At 48.5% G+C, this 13342-nt stretch overlaps 1 protein-coding gene across 5 annotated transcripts in view; it reads left to right on the top strand.

Moving 5' to 3' along the window:
- The window catches only part of ZC3H7B (zinc finger CCCH-type containing 7B), a 47376-nt gene that overhangs the window by 28695 nt on the left and 5339 nt on the right, over nucleotides 1-13342 (top strand). For all 5 annotated transcript variants that reach the window (XM_082280180.1, XM_082280183.1, XM_082280182.1 and 2 more), the window contains exons 17-21: nucleotides 2446-2531; nucleotides 7955-8088; nucleotides 9669-9774; nucleotides 10825-10933; nucleotides 12625-12758. In XM_082280180.1, coding sequence (XP_082136306.1) covers nucleotides 2446-2531; nucleotides 7955-8088; nucleotides 9669-9774; nucleotides 10825-10933; nucleotides 12625-12758 — 569 coding nt within the window. The remainder of the gene's footprint in view (nucleotides 1-2445; nucleotides 2532-7954; nucleotides 8089-9668; nucleotides 9775-10824; nucleotides 10934-12624; nucleotides 12759-13342) is intronic.

Here is a 13342-nt window from a genome sequence, read left to right on the forward strand (position 1 = left end):
CAGAAGAAATAGACTGATTTTTTTCTTCTTGCCTTCTTTACTTGAAGAAATGATTTCAAAGGGGAAGCTGAGGAGATGAAACAAGCCGTGAGTTAAGCTGCAGAGGTGATCATTAAGCCTTGTGCTTATTTCCACCTTTTCCAGCAATAGGAGAGATGTTATCTTGTGGGGTATTTTTCTGCAGGGCTGTATGTATGAGTCTGCTTTCCTTGTGAGTTTGCCTTCCTGGAGTATAGTTTATTACCTCTCCTAAGTGTAGTCTTCATTATGGAAACCGAGATTAAAGGCAGTTGTTGCCATTCTCTGGGAATGTTTTAGCTGTGGAGCAGAAAGTTTCATTTGGGCACTATTTGCTCAGCAAGAATAGGAAGAGGGCAGCTTACATTTGAAACACTTCACAGCCATTTGAGCAATTACAGAGCTTTTGGCTTTGTTCATGGGGATAAAGGATTGTATTAGTGGAGTAAAGGTTCCCAAGATCTGAAAATTGGACAGGCAGGACTATTTTTTTGTTCACTGTGGCTTTTCACAGACATCTCTTGCTATCTTCTTACACCAGTGGTAATAACAGACTCTTTGTCTTCACTAATGATGTTGCAAAAGATGCTGAAGTATTATAAGTAATCAACACATGGGCCTTTTGGTTCCCAGATCATTTCTGTGTAATGGTTCATGCTTTGGAAAGCTGGTAGATTGGAAACCATCCTTTCACATTTGGGAGGGTTTTTCTTTCCCAACCACCACATTTCTAGACTGTATTGTTGAGTTAGTTCAGACAACTGGAACTGGAAGAAGGCAGTCACAAGAACTATGTTTGAAATTCAGTCTTCTGACAAGACCTTTATATGCTTCTCCCTTTGGTTCTGCACCCCAAGGATTACAGGTGTGCAGAATGGAGAAGGTGGGAGCTGCTTCAGCCCTTTCCTTGCCAGGTCCAGTGCAGCATGTTAACTTTTTGATGCAGTTTTCCCAGCTTTAGAGGTTTTGTCCCCAAAGTACAAATCAGCATTGTGTCCAACACTGGAGTACTTGGACATGGAAGACGGAATTGCAATTTTTCCAACTCTACACCATTTCTTCTGGGATTAATGGTTAAGAAGTAGAATATTCACCAACAGCTCTGATCTGTGAGCAGTACCAGCTATGCAATAGCTGCCATTTTAAAGGCCTGAGCAAATGTTCTTGAAGAATGGTGAAGTTCCCTGAATGCTTTTCATCCTGTTCAAGCCCTGTGCAAATGACAGTAGTGTTGCCTGACAGGGACATGAACAGCCAAAATCACAGATAGGAAAACTGAGGTCAGGAATGCTGTAACTTACCCAAGCTACACACAGCCTAAGCTGAGATGAAAACTTGTGTTCAGTGGCCCTTAAGTTCTGGAACGTGCTGTCTCCCAGATCAATGGTTGTGTTTGTGTAATGCTCCTGGGCAACACCTCACTTCAGTAATAAAAGCTGTAGGCATTAGCAAAGCAATCAAATTTGCAGTGTCTGTGTCCTGGGGATATTGCATCAAGGCCTTCCTCAGCACCCCTCTTGTTGCAGTCAGCTGCCTGTGCAAGATACTTGCTTCAGTTTGTTTTGGCAGCTATCTTGGGTCTTTAGACCACTTAATAACTTGAACACCCATCTAGCTGGCTGGTGCTAACAGAGGCTGTTCCCTCACCACTTGAGCTGGTCAGGAGCTAATTCCTTTGATAAAGTCTGGCCAATCCTTTCTCTTGTTGTCTGATGTTGTATTTATAATATCTGAGACCTTGCAGATCTTTCCTTGCTTGTTACTTACTAGCAGCTGTTTCTTGGTTGGTTTTGCACTGTCAGTCATTCCTTGCTGCCTAGGTTGTGCTTGGTGTCTATATGTGTTGGATTTCAACTTTCCTCTTCACCTGTTGATTAATGGGGAGCCCCCTCAACTTGAAGGCTAATTAAAAATCCCAGCAAGTAAGAGGTGAGACTTCTGGGGTCTTGGAGATGCTAGATGTCTCATTGGGTATCTGTGATCTTCCAAGCTAGAGGCAAAAACTCCATATACCACAGATCAACAGGAACAAAGCATTGCCTTTAGGACCTTGGTACAATCTGGTGATATGGTGTTGGGGGACAGCCTTGGTCAAGCTCTTGACCCTAGTGAAGAATTACTGGCTTGGAGGCAGTGTCTGGGTCGTTTGCAGACTGCCTGAGCAGAAAGCCAGGTCTGAACAAGCCCAGGAGACCGAACTCTTCTCCTTTTGTTTGGCTTGTGTGGAGAGTAGCTTCCTTAGCAAGGGATTAGACATGTTCTGTGGTGGGTCCTGTCACAACTCAGTCCTGACATTACCAGGGGGACTGTTGGGAGCTGTCAGCCCCTCAGGGGTTACTAAGCCCAAACTAAGAAGTCCTGCAACCCCTCCCTCTCTCCTCTTGGCCAAAGCAGTATGGCTCAGTTCTGTCTCCTTTTTGTTCCCAGGAATGACCCATGAAGATATTGTGCAGGAGTCTAAGAAGTACTGGCAGCAGATGGAGGCACATGCCAGCAAACCAGCCAACAGCATGGTAAGTAAGGCCCATCTAAGGCTTGGAGCCTGATTTTGCTCCCAATGGTTACAGCCCTTTCTCTCCTTTTCTCCCACTGCTGTGCCTGACAGGTCCCAGGCAGACCAGGATGGCCATTGAGGTGGAGGACAGCTGAGAGCTTTCTTGGTTGCAGTGCTGGTTCTGAGCTTTGTGCCTTGTTTTGCAGTGTTGTTATCTGCTTTGTTCCCTGCCAGGGTGAAGCCTCCCGGTCACCGAGGGCAACACACAGAGAATGGTGTTTCCTGTGACACCTTGCTGGTGAAACTGGGAGATCTTGGGGCAGTGGCCACACAGTGGGGACCAAATGTGTCCTGCTGCCAAGGGAGTGGCAAGGGAGCATAGAACAGTTTGAAGGACTCTTAAGGAATGACTCATGACCTATAGGACTGATCTAAATGCAGGAGTGGATGCAACTGGCAGCCCGGGTGCTGTTGAGGCGGGGCAGGTGGTGCTTTACCAGGAGGAGGCTGGGAGCTTTGCCTTTATTTTGCCACTTTGCCTCTCAGTGTGGAGGGCTGCACCCTCCAGCACTGCCAAGAGCATACCAGGGCAGTGCGAGAGGGGTTACAAGCAAAGGGCTCTTCTTTGTTTACTTTCTCACATCTTGTTGGCTATGGGCAGGGCTGCTTTAGCCTTTTTTTTACCCCACAGGGGATTTCTGTACTGTAGGAGCAGAGCCCACCCAGTGAGGACAATTCCCAGTCCAGTCCTGAGTTTGAACTAAAGCAGTTTTTGCCATCAGAACAGGGAATTTTTGCCATTAGAACAGGAGAATAGTGGGGAAAGTGTTGTAAATCCTTTTTGTTCCCACTTGACAGCTTTCTTTAGCCTTGGTGAGCCTACATTTGCCATCTCTTGGCCTGTGCCTTACTGTCCAAGCAAGAGTGTTTCACCTTTGTGTGAGACCTGTCACCTAGGAGTGCCTCTGCAGAGACCAGCACCAAGTGCAGTCTGTAAGCACCCTGCAGAGGAGGTGGTTTATAGCAGAGGAATCCGAGTTACTCATGTGTGACGTTTAGCTGCTGGTTTTTGTCTTGGTTGTGTGTCAACAGAAGTGTTCTGAAGGCTGTAGGGCACTGATGCTGGGGAAGCATCTGTGGGAAGGTCTGATGGGGATAGCTTAGCCCAACAGGAAAGATGCAGGTGACTGCACTGACACTTGCAGTGGGCTCTGTGTCCTCCTATGCACTGGTTATGCTGCATGAGATGAATTCATCCTCCAGGGGATGCTCAGCAATAAACCTGTGCAGCTGTTGTGGTCTGAAACGGTTGGAGGAAAGGAATGGGAAGCAGCAGTCCAGAATAACCACGGTCTCTAGTTCCCAAAACTGTCTGACTTGCTTAAGGAATATGTTCTAGCCTCTCAGGAAGCTGAGCATGACAAGTTTCTACATCCTGTATTATATGAGAAGTGAGCCTGGATGATCTGAATGGTCCCTGCAACCAGAGCTGGCTGTGATCTCTTTCTGCCTGGTGTGGGGACAGAGGCAGTGGCCTGAATCTCCACATGGGGGGAAACTAAGTGTGGATTTGCAGCAGTTTGTGACAGCAGTTGCATTTATATCAGCAATCCCTGTTCCACATGTGTGCCTTGCCCCAAGAGCACAGTCCAGAGATTGGTTCTGTCCTGCCTGCTGTGAATCTACCTGTATTTTCCAGAAAGCTCTGTCTTGCCATTCTCTGTGCATAATGAGGGGATTAAAAAAAGATAAATGGACAGCTGTTTTCCTGTAAGCCTTGCAGCTTCAAACTCACCTTTGGCTGGCGGTGCTGCTGCTGGAAGAATAAGCTACACAGCAGGCATGGTCAGAGCATGTCCTCTGAAGTACGTGGAATCTGGATGCTAAGGGTTCCATTTCTGGCTGCTGGGGCTTGCAGGGGGCAGAGGATTGGGAAATGAAATGCCAGAGCCTGATACATTAGGGGATGGGCAGAGAGCTACAGTTTCTGGGCCCTGTGGGCCGTGCTAGGGCTGATGGCCAGTGGCAAAGTCTGGCTGTGCCCCACAAATGCCTGTCACAGAGCTGGACTGCACCCACCACCCTTCCAGGGTGCAGAGGCAAAGCAGCAGCTGTGTTGGTACAGTCAGAAAGTGCCTACCAGCAGCACCACCAGCTCTCTGTAGGGATTGGCAGCCTGGCACTGGCACTGTGCAGGGAGACAGCCAAGTCAGTCAGATGCATCTGTTTGCAGTAGCACACCATGGCTTTGGCAACAGCACGTCCTCAGCCAGAGGGCTGTGCTTTGGGATGAGACCCTGGCTTGCTGCCAAAGACCCTGCGGGCAGGACTAGCTATCTGTTGAGAGATGTTTACTTTTGCCATTGTTTTTTCCTGTCCAAGCAGGCTAACGTGACTCAGAGTTTTCTCAGCGTCCTTCCAGCTTTCAAAGTTGGCTCCATGGCAAAGACAACTTCCCAGGAGTGCTGTAAAAACAGACCCCTCCTTCCCACCATCCCGTGTGATCCACTCTCACTCCAGTGCCCTCTGGTCAGCGGAAGCAAAGTCATTCTGGGGGATTTTGCTGCAGTTTTGTCACAGCTGCCAGTTGGACTCAGCACCTGGGGCTGTCCAGTTGTGGAGAACAGAGGCAGGCAGCATGCAGGGGCCCAGTAGCTGTGACAGTGAAGGTCAGGAGGCTTAGCAAGAAATGAAGAATTGAGATACATTGCTTGCCAAGCCCCTGCCGGCGATCTTGCACTTGGCCCCACAAATTGGGCCTCACAGCAGATGCTGTAGGAGTAAACCCAGTGGCCACAGATTGAAGAGCCGGTCAGCAGGAGGGGCTGTTGTAGGGAGCTGGATGTCCTCCCATCACATCCCTGCAAACTGAGGGGTTCTAGCCCTCATTTTTTCTGGTTTTCAAGAGCTATTTTGTTTTTATTCCCCTAGCCAGCTGCAGAACCCCCATGAAAGCTGACCTCAGAATTATCAATTTAGGCATGGAGAGGAAAAAAAGTCTCCAATAAGGAGTACTTGCATCTAAGTCCTGCTCACTCAGTTGGAGTAACCTAGGTTACTCAGCTGAGTAACCTAGGCTCCTCATATAGTCCCCTGAGCCATGTGGCTCCTCCAGAGAAAATTTCAGTGTTGCTGAGAGGGGTTCCTGAAGCTGGGAGACATGAGTGGCCATGCAGGGTCTGTTGCTTTCTGCAGAGCCTGAAGTGGAGAGCTGTCGTGCCAAAGACTTGTATTTATTTGGTTGCCATGGTGCATAGCTAGCACTATACTGTCTGGCTTCACAGCAAGGGGTGGTGCCGTAGCCTGTGGCACTTTTGCCTGGCTTCGTCTGCTAGAGCCTCATGTGATATAATTTCCACACTGTTGGTTATCAGCAGCCTGCCAGGTATGTGTCTTGCCTTTACAAATAGAGTCATGTAGCATTAACAGCAGCCGCTTTGATTTTTTGCTTGGCTCCTAATCCGCTGGGAGCATACATGCCCACTGACTGACCAGCAGTCTGCGTGACTCAATGAAGAAATGCATGGGGCTTCTTTTGGTTAAGAATTTGTGGAAAAAGCAGCCCAGATTACCAGAACTACCTGAGAGGTATTTTCTTTCTCTCTGATCTCTTGTCCCTTCTGGAGACACTCAGTTTTTAGTTTTGCTGGGTCAGTAGGTTTGAGCAAAGCTTCCTGGCAGTGCTGAGAGATATGTCACCAGGAGGACAGCATGGGGTGGATAAAAGGGAATATGCGAGCAGTGCCATTTTGTAACCATAGGCCTGTAGGTTTGATGGGTCAGTAGTGAGCTGTAGTGAAATTTCCTTTGGAGACCAAGTGGAGATTAAAACTTCTATTCAAAGGCCACACATCTGAGAGGGAGGCACCTTATTGCCTTCCATGGTAGCCCAGGTCTTAACTCTGTTCATCCCACAGCCAGCCACTTTGATGTGTTCTTGGTGGTCACCAGCACAGGTGACAGCTGACAGCAAGTGATGAATGAGTCATGTGCTGGGAGCCACCAGAAAGGTCATTCTTGCAGATGAGTAGGCCAGAATCTCTGCTGCTTTTCAAAAGAGATGCTGGTTCTCTCGGAGGGTCCTTTGGCTGGGACATCAGAGAACTGATGGCCCCTTGTAGGCAGCACAGGCAAGGTCAGCTCCTCGGTCAGCTTTCCACAGTGACAGAGGACCTTTTATATGTCAGCTCTGGTTCTACAAAGGACTAGGTCTGGAGGATGCAGAGTGGTAGTTGATAGCTGATGTGGTGTCTCCTGGGAAGTGCTTTGATTCTGTGTTGCCTGTGCTTGCTGTTTTCCCTTCACGAAGGGATGCAGCCAGGCTCCATGCTGCTGCTAATCAATTGCTGGCAGAAACCTGCTTTCAGGGACATGGCTTGCATGTCTGTTTATTGTGAGATGCTCGGGTTAAAGTCAAGGCATGGCAGATGGGACAGGCTGCTGATGTGGCTGACAGTCACAGAATTGTTTTGCTGGTGCACGACCTGTGTGCTTCATGGCCAGCTCGATGGCCAGGGTGTTCTCTTGTACTCTCACATACTCCCATGCCCAGGGCCACTGGCATCCAGTCGGGTTTATTCTTTGGTTTGGAAATGAACTGGAGACACCAGCCTCATGTTCTTCCAATGGTGATACAGAATGCAAACAGTTTTCCAGAGATTTGCTGAGAAAACATGAGGCAGCAGGGATATGAGATTGGCTCCTTTTTTTTTTCCTTCTCCACAATTCATTAGTCATAATCCCAAACCAGCCTTCTCAGGTGGGGTGGGGGCGAAAAGTGCAGTGGCTGAGAAGATGTGAAATATGTGCATTGTACCTCTGTCCGGAGTCTGTGATTTAACTGCCTGTGAAACCCAATGCAGAGGAACTGTGAGAGATGGAAACCTGCCCAGAAACGGCTTGGAAGGATATCTAGAAGAGGACCCAGCTCTGACTTCATGGTGTCAAATGTTAGGTGTGACATGAGCTTCTTGGTCCAAAATCAGAAGTTTTGCGTCCTGCGTTATGACGTGGTCCAGCTTCCTCCCAAGGGGGCTCTTCCAGCTGTGTGACCAAATGTTTTCCACAGGCAGAGTGGGACATGGATTGCCCTCCCTGCAGGGAAGTGGGGATTAAGCTCTGGGGCAGGTCTCACAGAGTTTGTCTGTACACAGAGATACGCTGCAGGGGTTTCACAGCCAGGCCTGGTCAGTGCTGGAAGCTGCCAGGCTGTCTGTGCTTTTGGCCAGATGTCAAAGCCCAGGAAATCATGCTGAAGCAAGCAGTGGTTTTGCTCCTGTCTGGTATTTCATCGGGCCACCAGCTAACACTGGCAAAAGAGAGCTGATTTAATCTGGCTTGTCGCTGGCACACAGGTGTGCAGGGAGCTGCCAGTGTCTCAGTGGCAGGTTTGGGGGGTGCATTTTGCCTCTGTTCACCTGAGGCTGTGGTTCTTTTCCCCAGGCTTCTCCCCGGACTCCCACGTCAAGCACCTTTGACCTCCAGATGAAATTTGTGTGTGGCCAGTGCTGGAGGAACGGGCAGCTGGTGGAGCCAGATAAAGACCTCAAGTACTGTAGTGCCAAAGCCCCCCACTGGTGAGCAATGCAACCTTCTCTTTCCTCTACCCCTCTTCAAGGGCAGGAATTTTTCATCCTACCTTCTCCAGGGCTTCATTTGGCATCTTTGGAAGAGTCTGTAAGGTTCCCTAGCGGCCTCTCGCTGCTCAGGGTGTTTGTCACTATAGCAGGCATTGCAGATAGCTGTTTTCCAGCTTCCATCCCTCTTTACTGTGTGTATTTGCTGCCAGCATCGTGCAGACTGTTACTCCTGGCACATGCAGTCCAGCTTCCACAATTCCCTTTTCTCCCAGTTCCTATCATTTCTTCTTAGTAAGGTCACTAACAAGAGTTCTCCTCTGCACGTGTTTATACTCTTAGCTGTTTGCAGATGTCTGTCAGGTCACAATTAGCAATGATTCAAGGTATTCTCCTTCCTTTTACATCAGTTTCCCTTGGCTCTTTCATTGCTTTGGTTGCTCCTCTGTGATGCATGTCATGTCTGTTTGCACCTCTTGACTCCTTGGGCCCATGAGAATGTTTGCTGTGATAGAATCATTGAATCATAGAACACTTTGGATTGGGAGAGACCTTTAAAGGTCATCTAATCCAGCCGTCCTGCAATGAGCAGGCACATCTTCAACTAGATCAGGTTGCTCAGCCTGACCTTGAATGTTTCCAGGGTTGGGGCACTGCCACCTGTCTGGGTTGTGCCAGTGTTTCAACACCCTCATCATAAAAAATTCCTTTCTTATATCTTGTCTGAATCTACATCCTCTTTCAGTTTCAAGCCACTACCCCTTGTCCCAACACTACAGGCCCTACTAAAAAATGTGTCCCCATCTCTTTTATAAGCCCTCTAGAAGAGAAATATTGGCTGGGAAGTCACTGTTTGGTCATGGAAACTGGCCTGTCTCACCCAGGCAGCCTGCAGGGATAGGATGGAAGGGTTTATAGGACTTCTCTTCCCATAACACAAGCCACAAAGGCACAGTCCAGCTTCCTATTGCAAATGTAACACTTTTGTTGAAGAAGAGACAGAAGCAGCAGTTTCTGGAGGAAGTAAGCAGGTGAGGATTGCTTCCTGGGATGGGAAAAAAGTAACACTTCTTTGTGCAGCTGCTGAATAGAGCTGGGGTTTTTGCTCAGGGTATCTCCTGGTGATCACTTGCTGGAGCTGCAGGAGAATTAATACTTCCTGGCACTGTTCATAAGGCAGTGCTTGTAATGACTTGCATTTCTATTGCACCTTTCAAACAGAAAATATTCCCAAGTGTTTTTCATGGATCTGATTGCACAAGAATTGGCTGTGTCAAAGGGTGGAATGCAGCTGTTTAATAATTTGTGGTGATGCCATGTGAGATTTGGGGGAGATTTTTGTGGTTTTATGAAAAAAGGTACCCCAGGAAATAGGTAATATGTACAGGGAGAAGTCCTCCTAAAACAGCCATCTTGTGTCTTCTCCATCACAGATGTGCGTGTCTAGGAACAGACAGATAGTGCAGGGACAAGCTGGACAGGAGGATCTGCTCATCTCTCAATATTTAAGGGTTTCTGAGGTAAAGAACCCTTGTTCTGCTCTTTCTTATTCCTCTCTTGATTTATTCTCTGTTCTTCAGTTGGACGAAGGAACGCCGTGTCCTGCTGGTGATGTCCAAAGCTAAGAAGAAGTGGGTGTCAGTCCGGCCACTGCCTTCCATCCGCAACTTCCCACAGCAATATGATGTAAGCCCCATGCCCAACATGGCCAGGTGCCCCATCCCTTTCCCTTCCACCATGGTGCAGTGCTTTGAGGGCTGCTCCCTTGAAGACCTGTCAGGGAGGCAAGCACATGATGGCTGAGGTGGGAGGTAAGGACAGACTGATGGCAGCAAAACACATCCATCAAAAAGATGGAGCAGAAAAAGGAGCAGCACCCATTCAAACCACTCTACACACAAATACAAGTTTCCAGTGTTGCTGCTAATGCATAACAAGAACTGTTAATGCATCTCTGGCTGGCACAGGGTTTGGGAATGAAATTTAAGACTCCCCTTAGGTCAGGGTTTCTCAATGTGGGTGAGAGGCGAGATGCTCAGGAGAAGTGTACCCCTGCCTTTGCTGTGACTGTGCTGCTATAGATTGTGAAACTTGCTCACAAAGGGTTTTGAAAGCAAAACTAAGAACTCAGCTAAAAAGCCACATGCTGTGAGGAAAATTACAGATATCCAGCCCCCAACCCCAGCCCCAAATGTGGTGATAGTTCCTCCCTCTCCTTTACTTTTTCCCTGAAAGGAGAAAGCTCCTTCCCCCTACCCTATGGTAGGTCCTGCTTTTGTGCCAAGACAGGGGGAGAAGAGATGATCAGTAAATATGATGTTTGGAAAGCTCATTTTCTCTGGCAATGATACTCTTGGTAGCTGTGTGTGCACTAGTGTGGTCTAAGCAACCTGTAAGGCCACTCTTCACCCACTCAGACATGGCTGGAGAGAGTCACCTTTGGGGACCAGCAGCTTGATCAGCAGGAGACACTATTTGGTCAGTCCAGGTTGCTCCCTGCTGTTGCCCTGTACCTGCACCCAGTCACCTATGGAAATGGCAACAGGTGCTGAGCTGCCTGTGTGTTTATGTCATCAGGAGACTGGGGAAAAGAAGCATGAATCAATGATATATAAAATATCCTGTTTGCAACCTCTCCTGTGCAATTTAATGCCCCGGCTAGTTATTGAACCCACTTTCCCCTCTAGCAAGGACTGATTGTGCAGATGCTAAATTTTTCTCTCTGTCTTTTAACAGTTGTGTATCCATGCACAGAATGGCAGGAAATGCCAGTATGTGGGCAACTGCTCCTTTGCCCACAGCCCTGAGGAGAGAGACATGTGGACCTTCATGAAGGAAAATAAAAGTGAGTGGGGAAAATGTGGGCCAAAAAGTTTGGGGAGAGAGAAGACGACATTTGGGCAGTGGATAGAGGGTCTGTTAAGACATATTCTTGACAACAGAGATGGAGCTGGACAAGGCTGCTACAATGAGTTTAGGTGGGATTATGGGTCAGGTCTGCCTACAGCTGCTCTTTTCTTAATTGTGCATGTATCTCTTGAGTCCCTTGCTGTGGGACTAATGCACGTTGGTTTTATGTCTTACATTGCTTCACTGCTGCCCTCTCTTTCTGCATCACTTTTGAATTCACCCCGTGCTGTTCCTCCAGTTGCCTGTAATGTCCCAGGCTTGGCTCCATATGGAGCTCTGCCAAAGCACCAGTCCTGGCCTGTAGCTGCTCCTGTATCTTTCATGACTGTCTTCTATCTGCCTTGACTATCTTACCTATTTCTGCTCATATCCCTTGCTCCTGGGCTGTGGCACTCCCTGCTCATGGCATTGTATTCAAAGGGGTGGAGTTGAGATCCTGAATGAGAACATCGTTGGGTGGTGCCTTAGTGGAGGAACTTGTCTGTATTTAATTCTGCAGGCCTATCTTTTAGGGGATAGTTGAGGGGTTGCCCATGTCCTGGACAGCCAGCTCTGTGGCAGAAATCCTTGTTTATTCAGATTAAAAGGAAGCTGGGAAAAAAGGGCCAGTTGTCCAGGTGCTCACCTGCCTCTGTCGTAGCTGCTGGAAAGCCTGAAGGATTTCAGGCCTGCCCTGATTTTTTTTGGTCTGTATGATTCTATGGAGGGTCCTTCTCTGTTTAGCCAAACTGTTAGTTGTTGCAGTTCAAATAATTTCATTGCTGGGGCCTTTAAAGCACATCAGACCAGTCTGGGTGTGTTTGCTCAAAGGTGAATCTTCAAATGACAGCATTGTTTCAGTTTGGGGGACTTTGCATTCATTATCCCCAATTGCCTCGAGTTCCTCAGTTACCCATTTAGCAAGGAGTAAATCGCTAATGCATCACACTTAGAGCATCATATCGATGTCTGCAAACATTTGTGTTTCCATAGCCTCTCTCAGGTGCTCATCTTGCAAAGGCAGATGTGTAGTTGAAGCTTCCACCTCAAATTTCCCTTCCCAGAAGTATGCTGAGTGGCTTTTAAATCAAAAGGCACAAGAGACTTTGACTGCAGTTCTCTGGGCAGGTTTTGAACTTAGAGCAAGCTGTCATTAGGTCTTCCTCCCCTCTGCAGTGCTTCCTGTGGCCAGCTTGCTTAAAGGCTCTCCTCCCTCTCTAGTGCTGAGGGTGAAGCTTCGGCTTAGAAGGAAGAGATGGATCTGAAACCAGCCCCTGCCTTAGCTTCCTGGCTGGGTGAGATGTCTTCTGAGGTCAAGCAGAATCAGGCCTGATGGAGAATCATCTTGTGGGGTGAATTCCAAGGAGATCTTGCGGCACTTTGCCACCTTTCTGAAAAGTTTGTGTGGCTGCTGTCACAGTTGCCCCTTGACTGATAGAAGACATCCCCCATGCCAGGTAGTGTGGTGTGAATTTGGCTCCTTTTCCCAGGGGTCTCATCTGAGGAGGTGACATGGGGCACAGGCCTTCAGTCTGTGCTGCACAGGCAAGGGGAGGGAAGGGCAGCCCCAGCATTTGTCCTTTTTTCATAGCTTGTGCACAGGGTGGGAGGGTGTCTTGAGTGGCTTCACGTGTCGCCTTTGTGCAGTACTAGATATGCAGCAGACCTATGACATGTGGCTAAAGAAACACAATCCTGGGAAGCCTGGAGAGGGAACACCACTCACCTCGCGAGAAGGGGAGAAACAGATCCAGATGCCCACTGACTATGCTGACATCATGGTAATAAGCTGATCTCTTACCCTTCATTCCTCCTTCTCAGTGCTGCCAGCCTGCCTCTCTCCTGTGCTCCAGGTGTGGCTAGCAGGGACTGCATTGCTCTAGTGGAACAGAGCCTGTATTAATGTAGGTTAAATGGACAGCTTGGATCAGCACAGCAAGGGCACCACAGCTGAAGAGGGAAGAGATCAACCTGGGGTCAGCAAGGCTCTGCAATGGCTTTTCTGTTAATCCTCAGGTCATTAGGATTCCCTTAGGTTCCCTTTTGCATGGGCTCAGCCTTTCTCCAGGGTTCCTGCCTGCTCCTGGGCAAGCTGTCAAAACCACTGCAGGCCTGTCAGAAGAGTGAGAAGCTTGGAGAACAGCTGGCACAAAAGCCTTGGAAAACTAGAGGCAGATGTGTCTCCTTATGCCAGGGGTGGTACTGGTGTAAGGGTCTGTGCTACTGAAGAGTCCTGCATTGCCTTTTAACCTGGGGACCTTGCAGTGAGACCCCACTGGGGCCATCAGCAGGGGCAGGGGGACCGTGTCAATGAACTGAACTGCCCTGTCCCCTGAGCCTGTTTGAGCCATAGATAAACTCTGAC

Source organism: Coloeus monedula, assembly GCF_965178545.1.
Source record: "Coloeus monedula genome assembly, chromosome: 4".
Taxonomy (NCBI): domain Eukaryota; kingdom Metazoa; phylum Chordata; class Aves; order Passeriformes; family Corvidae; genus Coloeus; species Coloeus monedula.